General features: G+C 44.6%; 1 protein-coding gene across 3 annotated transcripts in view; it reads right to left on the bottom strand.

Annotated features, from left to right (window-relative positions):
* COQ8A (coenzyme Q8A) overlaps nt 1-23,783 on the bottom strand; it is a 77,576-nt gene extending 53,793 nt beyond the window's left edge. The window contains exons 1-2 of one of the 3 annotated variants that reach the window (XM_034764716.1): nt 23,663-23,783; nt 3,123-3,315 (exon numbers count right to left, since the gene is read on the bottom strand). In XM_034764716.1, the coding sequence (XP_034620607.1) occupies nt 3,123-3,299 (177 nt within the window). In that variant the 5' untranslated portion in view covers nt 3,300-3,315; nt 23,663-23,783. Of the gene's footprint in view, nt 1-3,122; nt 3,316-5,316; nt 5,388-22,246; nt 22,276-23,662 lie in introns of those variants that run through there. The other 2 variants (XM_034764718.1, XM_034764717.1) reach the window with 2 other exon arrangements.
* Between the last annotated feature and the right edge of the window lie 207 nt (nt 23,784-23,990).

Below are 23,990 nucleotides of genomic sequence, written 5' to 3'. Positions count from 1 at the left end.
CCCACATCATAGGTACACAGGAAGGTACAAGAATTCTGGAGACCATTTATATGGAACACAATACTTAGCTACTATAGCGATGGGTGCAATAGACCTGATGACAGAAATGATCTGCTATCTCCCTCCCCCTGGCACCCCTCACACATCCTTCCAGCACTCAAGACTTTAGTTTTTATCCTTCTTGCACTCTTCCCCATTATTCATAGTTTAGGTATTTTTACACCTTAAACTCTTTCAGAAGTACTAGTCGAACATCTAATTGTAGAGCAGTTTAGCTCAACCCCACATGGCTGATCCCATAAATAACAGAAAATAGTATTTCTTTAACCAGCCAGCAAGTTATTGTAGTATTGTACATTTCACTGTGAGCATGATTATTTTGCGCTTAAAGCAAGGGTGTGACCTCACAGCTAAGCTCAATGTGAGGTGTTGCCGGGAAAAGTTTTCCAACCTAGCTCTGCCAACACACTTGGGTCCTGACTTGTGATACCTGCCTTGCTATTCCAGATATCTGTGAATACTGCAAAGTGATTGGCAGTATCAAAGCAAGAAACAAAGCATTAACTCAATGAACTGTCTAGTGCCCCTGGGACTCCAGTTACCTGCCTCAGCCTGACCCTGTTGCTGAGAACTGTAACCAAATCAATGTTTTGATTCTTATACAGTCAGGCAGACAGCAGCATATTCTAGGCTCTTTCCCAAATGCTAATTATTTTCCCCCCATTTGAGGAAGAAATGCAGGACACAGCCCTTCCTGTTATGCAGGCAGGTCTCGTGTAATTCCCAGCACCAACATTACTGAGGGAGGAAAAAATCTTTAATCAGTGCGGCAGCAGCAGCCACCTCCCACCAGGGTATGAAAAGAGCAAATTTCTTCTCTTCATACTTAATAAGAATTATCTTAAGTCTTAAATGGTCAATATTTGGCAAGGGCTGCAAGGGATGGAGACAGTTTCATTTACTGCAGAAGGTTCTTTTTTCCATCTAGTAATATACATTCCTTCCTGCCAAAGCCGATCAGAACACAAAAGTACGGTCATATTAGACCCTGGGACCAGAGAGATCGAAGAAGAGTTTTAAAATAAATATTGTAAACCTGGGATGGCAAAAGGAAAACTAAAATTAAGGTAACGACAGCCAAAAAGTTATCACAACAAGCACTGACAACCAGATACACTTAGGGGGCTCTGCAGGTCACCAAAATCATGGCAAACTTCAACCAAAAAAAGACAGATTCACAAGATTTTAAGGCCAGAAGGGACCATTATTATGAATGATCACGTAGCCAGGTGTCCTGTATAATGCAGGCCATAGAATCTCATCTAGTAATTACAGCATCAAGCCCATAACTTGTGTTTCAGCTATAGCATCTCTTTTAGAAAGACATGCAAGTTTTGATTTAAAGACTCATGTCCTCCCAGGGCACTAAGCACCAGATTTTCAAGAGATGTCAACACCCTGGGTGTGGAGCACTTTTGTAAGTCTGGCCATAAGGATCACAATAGGCGCTCCTGAGCGCTTTTGAAAATCTGGCCTTTATTTAGGTTCCTATATGGGAAAATGACTCCTTTGAAACTCCAGCCCAATTGTGGGCACTGAACACTTGAAAATCTGGCCCTGAGTTCTTCAGAAAATACTACCTGCGCCAAGGGGTATGGCAGAAGAGTTGCAAAGCAGCAGAATTCCACAGAGGAAACAAGAACTGGCTAAGTGCAAAGGTAGAAAAAAATTCACCTTATACAAGTCCATTCTCACAGCCAAATGAGAGAGTTAATCTTTAGCAACCGAAGTTTGTAAAGATCTAAGCTGCTGACCTTCCCTTTTCAATCTTAGTCAGACCTTAACTTTTGACAAGAAAGCTTTTGGTCCATAACCGGGATTCCCAGACATTACTACAATACAAATAAGTTATCTGGAGGGACAAAAAAATTCCTACTGGATATTTATCCTACTGGAGAACAAGATCTCCCATTCGCTTTGTGTTTTCATACCACAGTCTCAGGAAAGAGACCTCCAAACCTTAAATCCTCAGCCTCAGCTCATGACTCTTTCCTGGGGAAAACAAAAAAGCAGCCATGAACAGTAGGCCTCCCAGGTATGTCTTCGCACTTGGAACACACCATGCTGCCCTTTTGTACTTGCATCTCAGGAGGAGAGCATTGCTCTCAAAGCACTTCAGAGTGCATGACTCATCCATATGCCAATCCCTTCACCTGTGCACAGAAACAGGAAGATGTGTGCCCATTCCATTCACCCAACAAAAGACATGTACCCAAGCACTCTGGTTTGGTTGTGCATGAGTCACTAAAAGATGCTGTATTTCAAGAATGCTGAAGAATGAGGTTAAAAAAAAATCCCCCACCCAAACTGTAGAAATCACTATTTTGACAATGTTGATTTAAGATAATTTTTTTCAATATTCTAGAAGCTATCACCTGAATTTTCCATGGTTTAGTATTAACAATCCGTGCCTCAGAATACCAGCAGACCTTGTCTATGGTCTCAGCATCCTGCAGCAGCTGGAAGGACCCTATGTTACTCCTAGGGGAATTCTGTGCAGAATTTATGTCCCCCTTCTTTCCTTCCCGGCAGAAAAATGATTTTGATGGGGAAGCAAAGAGAAGCCACGAGAGCGGTCATGCAACTCTCCCCAGCAGTATGTTTTGGGTGCCCAGGGTAGCCGGCAGAGAGGCAAATCACTGTGGGGCAGGACTTAGGACTAGGGAAGACCCAGCTGGTGGCTCCTACCCTGTGCCGGGCTCTGCTGCTAGTTGTGGCTAGGGAGGATGGGACTTCCTCATCCCCTGCATAGCATCCGGGACAAAGTCAAACCCACCACACAGTGTTCTCCCACCTCTGTGCAGCCAGTGGCCTGTGCTACCCAATGCCATGCTGGAGCCTCCACATTTATTTGACAAATAAAATTTGCAGAATTTTAAAATATTGTGCGCAGAATTTTTAATTTTTTTTTTGGCACAGAATGCCCTCAGGAATACTATGTGCAGAGACCCACCCATTACCTCTTAGACAGACGACACCTTTCACAGACGAGCAATGTACAACCTGTGAGAGAAAGAAGCCTTCGCTCTGGGAAATGGCGAACGCATACAAGTCTTCCTTACCTGCATCTTTCCCATGGCAGCACTGAATTGCTCTTCAACAGTGGTCTGAAAGGTCCTTGCAATGATAACTGCATCGCCACCAACAACTCCTTGCCGCAGCTGTCCTACTTGGGTTTCTATGATGGCCTTACTGAGCTTAGCCAAGCCTCTGATCAGCATGATGGCATCACCTGCCATGACTGACCCTTCAGCGCTGAAAAACACAATAGAGAATCATGGAATACAGCAACAGTAAGTAGTTGAAGACTTTATCTTATCAAACTGCTCATGAGAGTCCTGTGCTTCCCTGCAGAAAATGGCAGGGAAGCAAAGGGAAGCCAGGTGATGTGATTATGGGTACAGTGTTGGGGAGGAATTGCCTCCCAAAAAAAAAACCACAGGCAAGGCATGGGGGGCACATGGGGTTACATGCCACACATACATCTCATTTCTGCAAGCATAGAGCTGCCCAGCTGAAGGAGGCTGCCTCTGAATCTGCAGCTGGGTCCTAATGCCAGTTGTGCTCCCCTTCTGTGTGCCTTTCTGTTTTCTGTGCAACAGTGAGTGCCTGTGGTGGGGATGGGTGGGGGAGGGGAAGGGGGAAATGAGGGAAGAAGGGGTGAGAGGGTGGGAGAAAAGGCAATTGGGAAGGAAGGGGGAGGAATAAGGCAGGGGGAGGGGAATGTGGGAGTGAGGGGAGGGAGATGCAGAAGAAAAGGAAACAGGGGAATCATGGGGGGAAGCAGGACCCTGGCATGCAGCATCCCCTCAGCAGCAGCTGGGGCTCCCCTGTTAAGCAGACCCATCAAACCCTCATCTTGTCAAGCCCCATCTCCCTACACCTGGACCCCTCCCTCTGATGAGCCCTCCACACCCAAACCCCCACTCAAAGCCCCATTCCCGCAGCACCCAGACCCCCCACTTAGTCTCCCAGACCCAGACCTCCCCTGCTGAGCCACAACCGCCTTCACCTGGATCCCCTGCAGAAACCCACTGCACCTGCACCCAAAACCCCCAATGAGCCCCTGTGCATCCAGATCTCCCACTGAGCCATCCACACCCAGAAACCTCTCACCCCACACGTGGATCCCCACCCACACTGAGCCCTCCATACTTGGATCTTGCTGGGCTGAACCTGCCGCCCACACCTGGTGCACCTGGCATAGAGGGGCAGGCCCACCCCTTGCACTGTGTCAGGGTCAGGTGCAGTCTCACTGCCAAGTCCCTGTACTGGGAGAGGTGGGGGCTTCAGGGTGATCTACCTCAATGCAGTCAGTGGCCTGTGCTCCCCACTGCCATGCTGGAGCTACATTTATTTATTGACAAATAAAATTTGCAGAATTTTGCGGCATTTTAAAATATCATGTGCATAATTTTTGGTACATAATTTTTAATATTTTGGTGCATAATTCCCTCAGGAATAAATTGCCCTCCGCCCCCTTTGGGCAACTGCTTATCTTAGGAATCTCCACTTAGAGATCCTATAGCCAATTGACCAACCTGAATGCCAGCCAGAAAGAAGCCCTGTTCCTACAAATGTGCACAAAGGACACTATTTCAGGACTCGCATACCTTCTGATTAATACAGAATTGTTCTAGGGAAGGCAGAGTTAGGTAAAGCCAGTACATTTAGGTATATGGTCCCACTTCCCTTCCTACTCTATTCACACAAGCATCAGTGTATGTGTTTGACATCTGATTATCAAGGTTTGAAAGATTTCTTTAATATCTTCACCCAGACTAGCAGGAGGTAGAGTACCTGAAACTGCCATGCTCTCATTTGCATACCCACCACACCCATGCCTTATTAATTTACATGGACACATCTTCAGTCCCCCACCAGTAAGTAAATCCTGACACTGCAGTCTACTTAGTTAATTTTGTCCCGCCAAAAATAGCATTACTAGCCCCCGTTGCACCACATGCACCCCAGTGGGTCAATTCTCAGCTCTCACAGACACACAAAGTTAGACTTGTTCTCAGCTGTCCCGCTCCAACCATCTGCAACAAGTCAATTCTCCTGCACCACCTCCTGGTCATGAAAGAGGTACGCAGCCTCCCAGCTACAACTTTCCATGTGGGCCACTCTGCTGCTCCCTTTTCTTAAATGAGAAGCATGATTGCACTGCTCTGTTTCCCTTCTCTCCCCACCCACACTAGAGCAGCACTCCTGCCTCTCTTCCCCACTCCTGAAAAAAAACTAGTGGCACTTAACCATTCTGCTGTTTTCCTCCCCCTTCCTAAGTAGGGGCCAGCAGGCTCCGCAACCATGCTCACATGGACGAAGTTTCTTCTCACTTCTTTTTAGATGACAGATCTAAGGAACTCTCCCAGACTGAGGTGTCACTAGAGGAGGTTTTGGAACAAAATGAGCTAAACAGTAATAAGTCACCAGGACCAGAAGGTATTCACCCAAGAGTTCTGAAGGAACTCAAATGTGAGATTGTAGAACTACTAACTGTAATTTGTAACCTATCATTTAAATCAGCTTCTGTACCAAATGACTGGAGAATAGCTAATGCAGGGGTCAGCAACCGATGGCACGCGAGCCGATTTTTAATGGCATGCCGGAGCCTGCCGGGACTCCAGCGTGCCATTAAATATCCTGCCCAGCCCGTTCTCCTCTGCCCTCCACTCCCCTAATGGGGGTAGAGAGCAGAAGCATAGCCGTGTGCACGGGGTGGGCAAATGGCCCCACTCTCCCGGCACGGCAAGCCGCGGGGTCCGCGCTCCTGGGCCAGAGCACCGGGCCGAGCGCAGCAAGCTGCCGGCCCCTCCCCCACCTTCTCCCCTCCCCTGGAGCCCTACCGCCGCGCGCGCAGCGCTCTGGGGGTCGGAGCTACGCGCCCCCACGGGGCAGTGTTTGGCTCCGCGGGGAGACAGAAACGCTCCCCGCTCAACCAGAGCCCTGCCACCGCGCGCGCAGAGCTCTGAGGTGCGGGGTGGTGCGCTCCCGCAGGACAGCGTATCTGGCTCTGCGTGGAGTCTCATGGTAAGGGGTCGAGGGCCAGAGGGGTTGGATAAGGGGTGGGGGCAGTCAGGGGACAGGGAGCAGGGTGGGGTCCCGGAGGGAGGGGTGTTAGGGATGGGGGGTCTCTGGAGGGAGCAGTCAGGGAGCGGGGGGGGGTTGGATGGGGTATGGGAGTCCCGGGGTCTGTCGGGGGGGGGGGGGGGGGGGGGGGTGCGGGCAGGGGGCGGGAGGTCGGGGGGGGCAGGGGTTCCAGGAGAGAGTAGTCAGGGGACAAGGAGCAGGGGGGTTGGGAGTTCTTAGGGGAGCAGTCACCCAGCCCTCTCCCCTGAGCCCTGACCCCCCCACACACACACCCTGCCCTCTGCCCTGAGCCCCGCACACACCCCAGGCCCCTGCATCTTCCTCATACACACCCAGCCCTCTGCTTGACTCCTTCTTCCCACCCCACAACCCTTTAGTTTAGTTATGTAATATATAGACTTATAGAGAGAGACCTTCTAAAAAACATTAAAATGTATTACTGGCACGCAAAACCTTAAATTAGAGTAAATAAATGAAGACTCGGCACACCGCTTCTGAAAGGTTGCCGTCCTCTGAGCTAATGTGACACCAATTTTTAAAGAGGGCTCCAGGGGTGATCCCAGCAATTACAGGCCAGCAAGCCTGACTTCAGTACCGGGCAAACTGGTTGAAACTATAGTAAAGAACAAAATGTCAGACACATACATGAACATAATTTGTTGGGGGGGGGAGGGGAAGAGTCAACATGGTTTTTGTAAAGGGAAACCATGCCTCACCAATCTACTAGAAAAGCATGTGAACAAGGGGGATCCAGTGGATATAGTGTACTTAAGACTTTCAGAAAGCCTTTAACAAGTCCCTCACCAAAGGCTCTTAAGCAAAAAACTGTCATGGGATAAAAGGGAGGCCCTCATGGATCGGTAACTGATTAAATGATATGAAACAAAGTGTAGAGGGACCCAGCCCCCTCTCCAACCATCCCCCCCCCCCCGCTCCCTGTCCCCTGACCGCCCCCACCCCGCCCCTCCCCCCCACCCACCCCCCCCCTGCTCCCTGTCTCCCAACTGCCCCCCGGGACCTCACCCCCTATCCAACCCCCCATAGTTCGCCCACCTCTGCGCTACAGTAATCCAAATAAATAAGCCAAAAGTTTTTTCTTCTGAGCATAACTTTTCCTTATATTGGAAGAGCTATGAGTGCAACATAAATAGGACACTCACTACTCTGCGCGTTGTGCCAAGCAGGTTTGCAGTTACAGGCAAAACAGTGTTTTCAGTTTATTTCACTTTCGTCTCCAGCAACTTCACTGTACTAATGGTCCTCCACAACAGTTTTCAGGATTCCGAAATGTCTCCTATCCAGTCCTGGCTCACTCACCCACTCTGATAGAGAACATAGAGGCATACACTTAGGCACAGAATGCCTTCTAAGGCTCGATCCCCAGTTGGAGAATTCTCTATACTGGCCTCCAGACAACGTCCTTAACACTTCTGGCTGCAGCCTCCATTGGGCACTGCCAGAGGGACTGTGTATTTAAACTGTTTCCTGGGTAACTGCAAAGGCATGTTTTCATTTTTAGAGTGTGTTCTGTCAACACATATATGTGCACAATGATTTTAAACGGTTAGTACATTCAAGCGCTATAAACTCAGACAACAGCATGTATGATATTACACCCTACTGCAAGCCATTAATGAGTGAATCCAGTTATTTTCTGAGCAAATGCAAAGACCTTTCTTGTAAGCAAGCTCCATTTATCAATCACATAGAAGTGACATGTGTTTCCTTGCACTAAGATAACTGAATTCCAGGGAAACCTAACTGTTTCTGTAACTCAAGTTACAGAAGTATTTGTTTAACACAGCAGAATAATCAATGCCCAAGACTAAGGGTAGCTAATCTCCAGTCCAAAGTAACAAAGAAATATTATAAATTATGTGGGCCATGCTCTAATTACAGCATAAATTACACAGCCAGAAACATAGGTGCTGACAGTGTACTTGTGGCACAATGAAACCAAACATATATTAGAATTAAGGCTCCGCATGCCACTTTTTTGCAGGGGTCACTTTGTATGATGTACCTATAGGCTTCAGAATGGTAAAAAAAGAGAGACCAAATAAAACTGACTTCTGAATCTCTCTGCTTTGAAGAGTTTAAAGTCAGCCTCTGAATATTAATGCAAAGTTTCTTTATGTATTTTTAAACTTAAAAACTGTCTTGTAAGATAAGGAAAGAGGTTTACTGCATCTATCAACAGAAGGGTTTTTTCACCCATAAATACCGGAAGTTTTTGCTAGGTCTTAACTTAAAGAAGTATCTGCAGCATTATCCCTGCAAATCAGACTGAGGGGAAAAAAGTAGCCAGTATAGTATTTCAACTTGGACAATAATGCTAAGTATACAAATTCACCATTATGAAGTAGTCAGGGTTTAATCTCGTGTTTGCAGTAATACAGGCAAAGATCACTGTTGAACACACACTTCATCTTTTACACACTTGGAGCAATGAAAGAGATGGTGCAGTAACAGCTACCAGAGCAAAACCAATGGAATCAGGGAAAATAAGGGATTGATTTTTAACATGGAGTCCTTCTAATACAAGTTTAAATCAAACTATCTGGGTGAGAGGAAGAGAAGTTCATGAAATGGTTCTGTTACCATACCTAAAAGAATGTGGGTGATAAGACTATTTTGGAAGTCTTATTAATTTTGAAATTAATAGAGAAGCTAAAGTCACAAATGGAAATCATATATTGCTCAATGTGTCCTCATCCTCCACTGCTAAATATATCAATGAGCAAATATGACCAGTTCCCCTTTGTTAGTTTTAGCTGGAAGAGAGATATTGGGTCAAATTTGCTGCTGACAAACCACCGCTGATTTCTATGGGATTACATCCACTTCTGCCTGAAAGAAATTTAACCCTACCACCCCTAAATGCACTGTCTGCCATTTTAAAAATTCAAAAGCCTCAGTGATGTGCCCGTCCTGAGCTGCAGAAGGGCAATTTACTAGAAGCAAGGCATACAATCTGGTACTCCTTCATTCAGCTAAAGAGACATGGTGAGCTCATTTTTATAAAAGAGGTGGGGAGGAACGTCACAAAAGTATTTAAAATACTCAGTGTTACATTTTCCTATGCAATATTTTTAGGGTATCAAATCAGAAGCCACCACACTAAATAGTCCCAGAGTCCACTATGAAGCAAGATTTGAAAGAAGGCTCCAAATCTCCTACTATATTAAATCCCATTACAAACATCAAAAAGTAGATCACACGAAGGAAAAGGGCTTATTCACACATGGCTAAATTGGAAATAAGTTTGCTTGCTTAACTGTATACAGGGAATACAGAGTATTCCTGATATGCTTTGTTTTGGGTTGTTTTTTATTATTATTTTTTGGTAGAAAAAAAAGAATAAGACCCATAATAATGCCCTGGACAGCTTACATTCTAACTTGATCAAAACCTGGGCACAGCTGAGGTGCATGAAGAGGGGAGAACATCAGTGCTAAGGAGGCCACCAACAAATGAAGGCTGACAGAAACAGAAGTGAGTCTCAAACAAGCTCAATGCTCAGGAGAGCACATAAAACTCTTATTCCGGAAGGGATGTGGAAAGCAGAAGTCAATGGGACTACCAGGGCAAGGAGAGGGAAGCATGGAAGAGAACAATCATAAAAAAAAAGAACAACAGGTAATCAGGAAGAAAAGAAACAAAGATTATGTATTTTAATGAGAGCAAGTGAAGGACCCAGGAAGAAAACAGACAACTTGTTAAACTGAAAAGGGGGGGGGGTGGAGAGAAGCACATCACAGTTACCACACTGGGTTGAAGAGGGTTTGGCGGTTATTGAGTAGAGGGACCAAACTTTTGTGAACACCCACTGCAGCAAGCAGGCTTTGTTCTACAAGGACTCTGTTCCACTAGGACTCCACCTACACTACTAAAAAAAAAAAAAAAAAAAAAAAAAAAAAGACTGTGCTAGCAAACTCTCCATGTAAAACTTGCTTAAGGAGTGGCTTCAGCCTCAGCTTTTCAGAAACCATTTTAACCACATTGTCTCTGCCTGCCTGTCCTGACAATGGCATAGGCAGGGTACTACTGCACTTTGCATCCAAGGTATTGACAAACTGGCCCTTTTTTTATGCTAGCAGGTTTATGAGCCTGGCTAGAATAGGGTCTGTGACTGGCTGACAGACATCAACCATGGGTTATTTTCCTAGTATAGACAGGGACACAGTGTTTGGGTGGGGGAAGGCAGAATGCTGTTGATGAGGCTGGAATCAAGTCACTCTAGGGCATATAACAAGGTGAACATGGTAGGTTTTTTTGTTTTTAAGCTACATACCACACCAGTGAGTAATCTGCTCTCCTGCCACTGCACTGAATTTCAAACCCAGCTGAAACCTTGCAAGCTAAATCAAGGAATATAGCGGAACATGGCATGCTATTAAGAACATGCAGGGAGCCAAGATGTATTTTAACTTTTTCTTTGGAGGACTTGTTGCAACATTATAATGAAGGTTTAAGGCAAGTACCAGTGTGCAGTTATAACAAGGCACTCCCTCAGAGTTTATGGTGAGGCATGGGATCAAAGTCCAGTTGTATAACCACTGGACAAGAGCCATTATCAGATTTAATTTAGATTCTTGCATTTATACCGGCCCCTCCACAATTAAAAAAAAAATAAATCAACTGGTCAACTTCTGACCCCTATGTGGTCTTCTACCAGATACCTACACAGTCAAATTCAGCCAGTCAAATTCCTCCTTTTATGGTTTTCATTATTTTAAGTTAACAGTATTTTGAATCAACAGGGTGCTGCAATACAGCCCCCAGTATATATACACACACTTCAACAGGAGCAGAAGTCTATATGCCCTTGGATGGAGATATTTAAGAACTGTTGCTTCATTATTCCAGGTTTACCCATGACCAGAGGAAAGATATTCCACTTTTATATGATGAGCAATGCACCTAAAATTAATTTTTAAACCTGGTAAAAATGTGATGGTAAACTGTGGCCTTGGCTACACTTACCAGCTAGTTCGACGGCTGGAAATCGAAGTTCTGGGTTCGACTTATCGCGTCTAGTCTGGACGCGATAAGTCGAACCCGGAAGTGCTTGCCGTCGACTGCGGTACTCCAGCTCGGCGAGAGGAGTACCGCGGAGTCGACGGGGGAGCCTGCCTGCCGCGTGTGGACCAAGGTAAGTTCGAACTAAGGTACTTCGACTTCAGCTACGTTATTCACGTAGCTGAAGTTGCGTACCTTAGTTCGAATTGGGGGGGGTAGTGTAGACCAAGCCTGTGTGCTCTTCAAACCTGTAGGCTCAGAAATGACTAGTAAAGAAGCCTTCCATCTGACTACTCAAGTGTTATCTATTGTCTTACCCATTAGAGCATACTGCCTCCTAAATCATTGCTTATTTGTAACTGTCTCCCTTAAGCAGATTTAAAAAAAAAAAAAATCAAATGACAAAGAATATCTGCTTGATGGGGGCAATAAGGCAGGGAATTCAATTCCATGTTTTTGAAAGACTTCACAGACTGGGACCATGTCCACATTGCAGGCACTAAAGCAGCATAACTATGGCCCCGTAGCTATGCTACTGCAGCCCTGTAGTGTAGAGATAGAAAAATCTCTTCGGTTGCTGTAGTCGGTCACTGTAGAAACTCCACCTCCCCAAGTGATAGTAGCAGTCTGCCAACCTAGCTCCATCTACACCAAGGGTTAGGGCAGCACCGCTATGGAGTCGATTTTTCACACCGCTGAGCATAGTAGCTATGTCACCATAATTTTTTAAATGTAAACCAGACCTGGGTCTACATTGCAGTTTTTTCCAAACTTACCATCACTGCAGCCACTGTTATCTAATCCAAACAAGAAGAGACTAGGGATGCTGGAAACTAATCTATGATAGTCTCCCCAATGGCAACCAGCTTTGGAACTCCACTAGTGGTAGCAGCAGTAGATATTTTGGAGAAAAGCGTTAACGGAGACAATGCACAGGCAGTAGTTTAATCAGTAAATTCCTTGTGTGACCATGAATTGAGTGTAGCGGGCTACAATCTGGAAATAAAGAATACCAAGCTCTTATAGAGTGCTTTTCATCAGGTATTTCTACTTCCCCTTGTATATCTGATCCCATGTCCACCCTTCCATACTACACTAGTAGCAGTTTCATTCACAGCCTCTTCAAGTTTTGCCCCCCTACACCTTTCCCCAACCCCATAGCAGAACACCAGGCCCTCATTAGAAGTGTGTTCTCATTAACTGGCTTTCTTGTGTCCAGACTCACCCAAATCTCAGCTGAGCAGGAAGCACAACAAACAGTAACACTTAAGGGGGGGTGGCCATTTTCTCTTCAAGAAAGGAATCAAATCAGTCAATAAAAGAGCAGGATTTTACATAATAGACTAAAATCCCCAAAACAAGGTTTGTTTAAAGAATTGGCTGGCTGTATAGCCAATAAGTCAATTCTATTTTAGGAGGCATGGTATATTTGCAGGGTGGCCCTGACATACAATTTAATTAACCTGTAGAGTCTTGGAGAACATTTTTATAAACATCCTTGCACAAATTTACCAGTGACATTTAAAACTGAAGCAATATCAAATACAGCCAGCACTCAATCTCCTTCCCAAAAATTTCAAGATTAGTGCTCATTTTGACTAGTACTGGCTGGCTAGGAAGCCTGCACAAGCAGTTTTCCCCATACATGGGTTGAAACACAATATAGGGGTTTAAAAAAAAAAGTCTGATGCTGGCTTTGGACACTTTGAGTGGGTGTGCTGTCTACTTTATTTTAGGCACAGATACATCAGTGCAAAATGAATGTTCTAGACCGATGGTTTTATTTACTTCATTCTGATTAGGTCAGACATTGTCTGGAGAAATGCAAAACCTTAGTCATGGTCCACGTGCCTGGAATTGATGAAACCTCTTTCTACCCCAGTCAGGGATCTAGAAATAATTCACTTGCATCAATTAAGATACTAATGTGAGACTACATTATAGGCCACTTGCTGCACTCAGTACATCCTGACACACAAATTCTACTCTCAGTTCCACTGGTGTAATTTATTTGATTTCGGTGGGGGCAGCAGGTGTGCAAGTCAACACAGAATTTGGCTCATGCATCACAAACATTTGTCTCCCAAGTTCAAAGTTTCACACTGGGAAGACACATGAACAGTTCTGTGCCTCTATCATTCTAGTCAAGATTTTAAGAGAGACTATTTTGCAAAGATAAAGTTTGAAGGTATTCTCGGTTTCTCCAGGAATCCATAAAACAAGTTGCATGAAGCTCACACATCAGTTGGGCCCTGCAGCAGCAGCTTTCCCAGGCAAGAAGATAGGAGGTTATCACCAGCAATCTATTCCCCTTCCCTTCTAAAAGGCAGGACCCCAGCACCTGAAATCTGGACCAGTCATGCCTCAAGCTTTGAATCCTTCCATTAAGGAGGACTGACCTCACTTTCCAACTGGCCTCATATACAGTAACTCCTCACTTAAAGTCATCCTGGTTAACGGTTATGTTGCTGATCAATTAGGGAACATGCTCGTTTAAAGTAGTGCAATGCTCCCTTCTAATGTCGCTTTGTCCACAGCTTGCAGGAAGAGCAGCTCGTTGCAGCTAGCTGGCGGGAGCTTGTAACCAGGGTGGACCGGCAGCCTCCCTATCAGCTCCCCGCTGCCCTAAGTTCCCTGTGCTGCTGCAGCCGCCCAGCAGGCTATCAATCGGCAATTCAGTTGTCCATCCCCCCACTGCCATGTGCTGCTCCTGCCCTCTGCCTTGGAGCTGCTCCCAGAGACTCCTGCTTGCTGTGCAAGAGGGGTGGAGGAGGCTAATGTCAGGGTGTCCCCCTCCCCCCTGCTCCTGCACACCACTTAACCCTTCTCCATACAGAGCAGGGAGGGGACACGGACAGAGAGCAACAGAGAGAGCTTGGGGCAGCAGCTGCTGTCTCAACTTCCTGATCCACTTAAAAAGACAATGCACTTAAGAGTGGGTCAGCTTACGTAAAGGGGCAGTGTGCATCTTTCTCCCATACACAAGGTGTGTGTCTGTCTCTGTCTGCTATGCTGTCTCCCCTCCCTCCGGTTCGTGCTGCCTTGTGTGAGAGGCTACATTAACAATATCTTAACTCTTAAGGGCTCAGCCGAGTGCTAGCTCATCATTTAGCTGTAAGGCATTCCTTGGAAAATATCCCTCCTTCTTCCACCTTCTAACTTCACCACCTCAACAAAGCTTCACAATCATCATAGCTGTGAACAGTATTTAATTGTTTAAAACGTATACTGTGTGTATATCTATATAATATATAGTTTTTTGTCTGGTGAAAAAAATTTCCCTGGAACCTAATCCCCCCTATTTACATTAATCCTTATGGGGGAAATTGGATTCACTTAACATCATTTTGCTTAAAGTCGCATTTTTCAGGAACATAACTACACTGTTAAGCGAGGAGTTACTGTACTGTAATTGTATGTTTATCAACAAGACCATTTCTACCGTTTCCTATTTCAACAGCCAGAACTTAACCACACATTTTAGGAAGTCATGCTTCCTCGTTCCCCCCTCTCCACTCTCCCCCTCCAACCTTTGTTTATCTAGCAAATGAAACACCAAGAAAGCAGTCTCTCACCCAATCACAAAATAGCAGTTCTGCCGAGAACATGACACAGGCTCTGTTGTGCTATTGCAGAGCGAGGCCAATAATTTAATTTCTCAAGCAATTAGTCTATCCCTATAAGTCTTAGAAAGGACTATTGTGTATCAACTGCCTAGTCCCCCACTCAGTAACTATAATTTCTAGCCACATTGAAGTGGTTTATCATTTTAAATAGGCACTGCCAATTTAAAAAAAACAAAGAAAGACTTTCAGATCAGAGTGCGTTTATCTAGGTAGTTATATGGCCCCACCCTGTCACTGTAGTACCTAGGCACCTACTACTGTTGTAGGGAGCACCGAAGATTAGGGAAAAAAACAACATTTTTCCTATTTCTTCAGGTTGTGAACTTAGCACTCGCTGAAGTATACAGTCTGTTTCACTTTCTGCTGTATAGGAAGCTAAAGCTCCAATTCTGCAAACACATAAGTGTAACTTTACTGAATGAGTTCAGTGGGACTACTCACATGATTAAAGTTACACACATTTGTTTGCAAGACTGAGTCTTTCATCAGTTTCCCTTGTTTTTGTGGCTCTTTCCTGCAGCAACAGGGAAGAGAATACATTACAAAAATTGGAGAGTATCACTGCAAAACCACACAGATTTGAAGGGGGACCCAGGAGTAGCACCTGAAACTATTTATCCCATTTTCTGACACTGACCAGATTTCAAGTTATGTCCCTTCAGTAACATTTAAGGCAAAGTTATACAAAAATGAAGATTTTATTCTACATTTGTCAGTTATGCATCCTAGAACTAAAGAGAGCAAGGGCTTCAGACACTATAATTTACAGCCCACAACAATGTATCCCTTTTATAAACCACTGCTGATTGGAATTGTTCCATTTTTGTTTCAAATGAAAGACAGTTTCAAGAGAAAGATCTGCTTACTGAGCGAGCCTAGGAGCTACCTTTCAAATAAAGCTAAGAGCACAAACCTCTCATAAAAACTGCTTAACAACCCTTGCAAATTAGTTCTATCCTGCCACAAAAATCTCTTTACCAACTACTGTTCTACTTAGGGTCTATCAAAGTTCAGTTCCCTATCTTCAGCAAACACAGAAAGTTGCATATCTACAGAGCACTAAATTCCAAACATGTAGCAAAGAGCTCAGAAGGGCCATTCAAACTCCAAGTTGTGGGATATAGCCTGTAACAAAGGGATTTTTCCTTAATTAGCTGGTAATTGACTTTTTGGGGCAGTGTATTATACTATAAGCAGCTCTCTCTTTTTTTTTTGGGGGGGGGGGGGGTTTTAACTTTGTGAAAGCACACAGAGTACTGAATGGGGATTATAAACTAAGAAATTATACACACACTTCAGAAGCAAGCCTGGAGTCCTTCAGACCCAAGAAATAAATACCCTGTAACATGAGACAATCTACAGATTGCTGAGAAAAAAAAAGGAGCTTTTCCTCTGTGATGTGATTAATGATAATACGCCTCTGAACGTACAGTAATAACCCACCCACAGAGCAAAAAATGAACCACAGGTCAATTTGCTAGCCATTTTATCAATGGTACTATGAAAAGAAGCATCTGATTGGTTGAACGCTCTGACTACCTATGCAGGTCGGAGTTCTGTAACTTATAGAAGAGCAGGTAAATGTAGGAAGATACTTGGTTTTGATCTTGTGCCTACACCCCTCAGTCATACAAGATAGAACCACACATCTTATCATATGTTACTATTTACATAGTCACCTGCCCTACATGCACATACTGTGTGCAACTCATGGGAGTGCACACATTCTTTGCCCACGTGGTGAAGATAATCCTATCATGATTCTGAACAGGAGGTGAGCTACCCCAGCCTATCACTATCGATCCAGGAGGTACATGTATCTAACCAGACTTGCCCCATAAGCTAGGGTTAAGTTCAAATTTAGCCTCATACAAGATCTGCTGCCTATTTATAGGCCAGTTAGCAAACTGGAGTCCTAGCTCCTACAATAAATGTACAGTTCTGTTCTTGCTACAAGTTCTCTTTATTACCATAAGCATAGGATACAGGGCTATGTCAAAAGGGAGCCTTAAGGATGCTGCAGGTCAAATAAGTCACAGTTTTAATGCCCAATTAAATACTCAAATTTCGTCTTCTTAGAGGGGGAAATCTGGTCTACTGGAACCAAGAATTCCTGTGTGCCAATTCCAAAGCTCTGATATTTACCTTGGACAAGTTAGTTAACCTCTCTGTCTTGGCTGTCTTGTTCATTTATATGAATATAATCACAGGGGTGTCTTGACCATTAGTAAAAAGAACAGGAGTACTTGTGGCACCTTAGAGACTAACAGATTTATTAGAGCATAAGCTTTCGTGGACTACAGCCCACTTCTTCGGATGACCATTAATGTGCACAAAGCATTTGGAAGACAGAGAGCTTCAGTACTATGTATTAATACCAGAATAGTTTACATATTTCGCAAGCTCTCAGACTCATAATACAAAAACTAAATCCATCCCCCAAACCACAAGAGCCACGGCTGTATACAGCATAGTTAGTTATGGGGGAACGGAGGGAGACGCCCTGGGTTGTTTTTAACTGCTCCCTACTATCACTTCCCCCTCCGAAGCACTTCAAAAAGCCATCAAGATATGGATTATAATCCCTGCCTCATTGGACTGGAAGGACACTTTCCTCCACAAGGAACTATAATTTGATGCTAAGCATACATGTTTAAACCTATCTTTCCTCACCCCAAACATGCACACAACAGAGCAAAGTACCCCATGCTCAGCCAATGCAGATACTGTACTATCCCAATTCCAAGAGAATCTTCATAACGATCCTTTTTCTTCACTTAGTCACTCGGAAACAAGTCTCCAGTCTTCAACTGCACATATGTAAGCCACATTAAAGATCTTGTGAGGGAACCGCCCCTCTGCTATAGCCCAAATATGCTGTAAAACCACTGTAGTGGCCAGGGGAGAACTCCCTGAGGGCAGGCATCAGGTATGAAGGCCCCTTCACAAGCTCCAGTGCAACAGTTAGGTCTACAGCAGGTAGGGCTACAGGACTTCTGGTCGTCAGTGTCACTGTCCATGGGTAGCCTAGGATGGACTGCTTTAATTTAGAATAACTCCAGGGTTGTTTACATTACACCAGGAACTATTTTGTCCCCTGGAGCAGCCCAGAATACAGAGGTTGCCAAAATGGTACAAAGCTACCTTTGTGTTCCAATGCCTCTTTCCCTGAGCCGCAAGTTGTATGCTGCACCTCTAAGCAACACAGCACAGAATATCACTGCTCATTTGCCAAGACTGAAAAACTCCTGTCTTGGAATTCTAAAATATTCAAAAAGTTTGAGTTTGTAATTGTGCCTGCTCCCTTCTATGCACCCACAATCAATATAAGCTTTGCCCATATGCATAAAACATATGATGAATTCAGATGACTGTCTCTTGTGGGAAGTCTTAATTTCCAGAGAGTTCCTTAAAAACAAAAGATATAAAGAAATTCTCATTTTGCTCTAAGCTTTCTTTCTTACTGCAATTTTTTTCTTCCACCCTTCTCCCAGCCCTGATCATTATGTACATGTACTCCTCTTTCACAGTGTACTGGGATTTGCCACACTGAAGACAATAGAAGCTGTATGAATGTTAGGAATACTGGATCAGGCCTCATTAGAACATGCCAGAGCCGCCGGTAGGAGTCCCAGGTAAGGGATGGGAGAAGACAACACATCTGAGGAGATCTAGATAGCAGCAGTGAGACTGAATAAATGAAGCCCTAAATTGGGCATAGAAAATGGAGTAACTGCAGGGGCAAAGGAAGGGCAGGGAGAGACTTGAACACAGGAAGAACTCTATGTTGATGGTACAACATCATCAGCCTCATCCATTAGCATCACAAAACAGCCCTGTGACTGTCACAAGTGCAAGAGGACTATATGCATTGTGTGTCTGCAGGTACTGAATCTATATGTTCTAAGGGTGACGTGCAGGCCTTTATTTTTAAGTTTCAACAGTTATATTCTAGGGTGATTAAATTAAGTTGCTGGATCACCACAGGTGGTAGTTATTTATAAACTCTGATTTGGTTAGGTAAGCTGTTTCAGGGATGAACTAAATTCAAAAAACCTCAAAATTTAAGTTTGTAACATTTCTAAACAAGAAGCTCTGTAATCATAAAACCTAACAGTTTTTCAGAGCAGGGATCATCTGTTTGCTATGTTCTGTAAAGTGCCTTGCACATCTGAGGTGCTCTATAAATAAATTTTAAATATCTTCCTCATGCAGATCAGCATGCATCTGTTCACTGATTATCCCAAAGTTAAAAAACAAAAGCCTTAAAGGGGGTGGGGAGGGAGGGATTGAGGCATGGTTATGGGCAGAGAGGGCAAAACTGCATGCCAAGTCACTTCTTGGCTTGGCTCAAGACAAATGCAATTTGTCTAAATGCAGTCTGCTAGAGTTTCATATCTTTTACAAATTAAAGGTGGTAGGTAGGTAGATGGAAGAATTCTACTCCAACACAATAAGACATGAAGACACTGGGCCACAGCCATCCTTGGTGCCACTTTACTCAAGTCAGAGTGACATCCACAATGAACTTGACCCAATAGCTACTAACAAATTTTGTGTGAACTATCAGCTAGGTAACTCCAGGGAAGCTAGAATGCAGTGATCCAACTATTCTCCCTCAGTCAGTTTCTAAACTCCTCAACAAGAGTTAACCCCAAGAAGAAAAAGAACACAATCTAACAGACATAGTAAGAAATATGCAGTGTTGTTGGAGCCACCTTGGTCCCAGGATATTAGAGAGACAAGATAGGTGAGGTACTGTAATATCTTTTATTGGACCAATTTCTGTTGGTGAAAGGAAGCTCAAAAGCTTGTCTCTCTCACCAACAGAAATTGGTCCAATAAAAGATAAGAAATAACAGACTGCCACCTGCCTTTAGGAGGGCTATTTTGGAGGACTGCACGCCTAAAAAAATTCTCCTCATGTTGCACACATTCAAACTCAGCTATTTTTAGTCTGCTTTTAAATACCGCAAATGAAACACTCACTACTGCATTGCATAGCAGAGAGTAGCTGGAAGTCTGATTGTACATACATACAGTTCTTCTTGGCAGTAACAAAACAAAGTGACCAGTGGTCAAAGGGTAAACATAAAAGGAACTCTTTTCTTTTTACCTTTTCTTGTCCTCACCACTCTATTTTAACAAAGCAGAAATTGCTTGCCACTTGCCCCCTGTGTTATAGCCCTGAAGGTCAGCCATTTTTCTCCTGCATACCTGAGGACAATATACTATGAATTACTACAATCAGGTTTTATCTGAGCTTTCAAGGTTACAAAAGTCACTGCTGGTAAACACCTAGCATAAAAGAAACACACAACATCTGTGACATATTAAAAGAAATTTGAGTTGTTTGCTCTGATAGTAATTCAAATCACACAATGGTAACCACATCAGTTTCAGTTAAACTGCTCCTTCCATCAATCCTCTCAGAAACAGCAGCAAAGAACCTGCTATATCAAAGAAACACCACTGTATTTTGTTTATACTGAGACAAATACGACTTTGTCATCAACTTTTCCATCTCAGGATATTTCTAGTCTACCTGACAATTCTTTTACCCTGAAGTCAATGGTACTCAAGCACCAAGCTATGCCAAAGTAATAATTTTGAGTTCTCAGATTCAATACTTAAAACCTAATCCAATGCTCATTGTTGGTCACTGTAAAATACTAAACAAGAACTGCATCCCAGCAAAGTTAACAGAACCCAAGAGTACAAAACACTTTCCATAAGGCTGCTGTTGAAAGGCACAAGACTTAAGGTATAACACATTTTAAGGACCCTCAGAGACTATCAAGTAAAAATCATTTAAAAACTTCAAGTTCTTATTTGACTATTAACAGTTTTAATCATTAAACAAAAGAATATTTAGAATCTTTCCAAATTTCTCTCAGCTTGGACACTTTACTAGTCAGTTTTTCCTTGTTTATAGCTACTTTCACTTTCTGGTTCAACACAGCTGGGGGAATGAATGTTGAGAGAATAGTTCCTCTACCACCCCCTTGCTGTACTTGATTGAAACAGGATGTATATTAATATCTTGTTGAGATACCAAAAGAAATATACTTGTTACTACAGGCTGGTCTACACTGAAAGGTAGAGTCGAACCAGTTATGTCACTCAAGGATGTGAAAAATCCTCAATCCTGAGAGTGGCATAGTTAAGACAACTAAACCCTTAACTGGTTTAGGTTAGTTAAGACAACTAAACCCTTAACTTGCTGTGGCTAGCACTGTCTACACCTGGTGTAGACAGTGCTAGCCACAGCTGCTGAGGGAAGTGGATTAACAATAGTGATAGGAGAACCCCTCCCACCATTGTAATGAGTATCTACACTGAAACACAACAGCAGCTGTCACCATAGCATTTTAAGTGTATACACAGCCTCAGCAGCATGGATTTCAACAGTTTAGAATAGACTGTCAATAACTATTGTGAATATAGCCAGCACTTCAATCCATTTATCAGAATGTTTATAGTTCAAGTAAACACTGAGCAAACAAAATTAGTCTACATCCAAATCTGTGCCCTGACCACCATCTGTGTGTGTAAGCTCAAATGCTTGTCTCTTTCACCAAGAGAAGTTGGTCCAATAAAAGATATTACCTCACACACCCTGTCTCTCTAATATTCTGGACTAACATGGATACAACAGTGCAAACAGTCTATATCCAAAACACTTTTGAAAAGGTTATCAGAAGAAAATAAGTGTAGGTCTATTAGTTTCTGCCTATTTTTGTTACACAAGATAACAGATCCCTATATGAAATATAAGTTTATTTTTCTTGGAAGTTTTATAGATACTGAATGGCCTACGTTTTCATTCACATTTTGGTCTCAAGACACATTAAATCAACTAACAGACACCAATACAAAGTAATTAATTTTTTACAACTTTTTGCAACTTGTTACACAATCATTCAGAGGAAGGATCAGTTCCTCCATCAAGTTATATATCATGACCCTCAAATAGGCTGGTTTCTAAGGCTCCCTGCTACACTTAGGCAGCAGGAGATGGACAGTTCTATAGTGGTGACAATGGTAACGTGCCAGAACATACACTATGTGAAGTGATAGCAGATTCTCCTCTTTCCCCATAAACAAGATGTTAGGAATTCAGGCTGAATATATAAGATTCTTTTAATTGGACAACCATCCCCCACCCACACAGGAAAAAACACCATTTTTCACTGGGATCTTTACAATAAGATGATCACCCAACCCTGCTGAACACATATAACTGAAGTCAGCACCTCACAGATAGGGCCCCAAACACAAAGATTAACCTCATAAATCAGTTATTAAAACAATTTGATGGTGTGTGTGTGTATACATATAAATAAGAATGTGTATATATAAATAAAGCATGTGTGTGTGTATAAATAAAGAATGCATCATACAAAAAGCCAAATATTGAGCAAATTTTGAATTGCAAACATTACCTGTTAAGCAACATCATGCATTAAGGTCCAATATCCAAGTGTGCTCCTTTTTACCACTAGCAATCAGTCAAAAATGATAGTTTTAAACACTGTTTATGGTTCTAATTCTCAGCCTCTACCTAATAAAAAGGCAAGTGATATATATTGCCAATGCAGCATGTTAACCTAGTTCTTTAATCATCGCCCTTCTAAAATGAAGAGCTCTGAACTAACATTGACTGGTGTTTGTTTTATTTTTCCAAGTGTTTCCATAAGGCCATATCAGAATCTATTTGCTTCTACTTGGAAAAAGTTTAACCCTTAGATCGGCTATTTCCATTACAAATCTGTAACTGACATACCACCACTGGAGACTACCAGCCCCAGGGCCACTGGTACCACATTGGATAACCCCAGAAGCAAGTCAAAATTGGCCAAAAGGCTACCACACAAAGGCTTCAAAACACCACTCATGGCACTAGTCATACTTTATTAGGGCCCCAGTAAGGTAAAGTTTCTTTCTACACTAAAACGCAGTAAATACAACCATCAAGTCTAACAACAAGATCTTGTGTGTCCTCAAAAAGCATTGAAGTCAATGGGATTTGAGGGTGCTCAGACCTGTAGGATCAGACCCCCCAGGACATTCAAAGGCCACCCCCCCACACACACACACACACACACCCCAACTGAATTGTACAGGGGGCACGGGGAAAGGAGGACTGGAAAGGGAGCAGAGCCATTGCAAAGGGAAGAAAAAAAATCTCAGATGTCTGCAGGAGAGTATTCTGTGAATCTGGAGGAATTCAAGGTTTCCCACCGTGACTGTTTGCAGAGCTAGGACGTGTTCCCACTTACATGCGGTATAATTTTAAGACCCACGACTATGGATGTACATTACTGGCTTTGGGTCCCTCCCCCCTTTTCTGGGTTCTGCTGTTTGCAGCCTCATGAGGGTGCCCCCGTTGCGGTCTTGACGGCGCTTTGCTGCTTTTACCCGCCCGGTGCCTAACGCGTTACCCTCACGGCCACGGCTCCGCACGCCGGATTTCCCCGCGGAGGCTCCCGCCTGCCTGGCACCGCCCGGAGGTGCAATTGGCACAGAGACCGACACAACAAGCCGCCCCGCAGCCACGTACCCGCCGCCGCGGGCCCAGGACGCTGCGAAGCCGCAGCACGGCATGAAAAAGCCGATGGGAGAAGGAGGCCCGCGGCGGGCCGCCCGGAGGAGGGGGAAGCAGCCCCGCGCTGAGCGGGCCTGGCCCGGGCGCCCCCCCCAGGCAAGGGCCCGCGCAGCCTGCTCCCCGCCCGCCCGCCCGCCGCGGGGCAGAAGGGGCGGAAACCCCACGCCGAAGCTGACCGGGGAGAAGGGATGGGGCACCTCTCCTCCCCCCCCCCAGCGAGGAGCCCCCCAGGGAAAGGGCGACGTTCGCTTACTTGCCCCCCGCACAACGCCACGTCCGACTCCGCCGCTCCCGCCCGCCCAGCCGCACCACGAGGCGCGGGGCTTGTTTACCAACTCGGCGGCTCCTGGCCTGGCTCAGCCCCCCTGGGCCCCGCCCCCACCCCGCGCGCCCATTGGCTCCGCTGCGGCCGCCTCCTCCCCCCCTGGCGCATCGGCTTGGGAGGAGCGCGAGGCGGCCGCGGGCACGGCGAGCGGAGCGTGCTGGGCCCGTGCACTCCGCGTTTCCTCCAATAGGGGGAAGAGTCGGGGGCAGCCCCAGCCAATGGGCAGGCGGTGCTGGCTGAACCCCCGCCCTGCTGC

Source organism: Trachemys scripta, chromosome 3, assembly GCF_013100865.1.
Source record: "Trachemys scripta elegans isolate TJP31775 chromosome 3, CAS_Tse_1.0, whole genome shotgun sequence".
Lineage (NCBI taxonomy): Eukaryota > Metazoa > Chordata > Testudines > Emydidae > Trachemys > Trachemys scripta.
The sequence above is the reverse complement of the archived record's forward strand: the minus strand, read 5'-3'. Positions and strand labels throughout refer to the sequence as shown.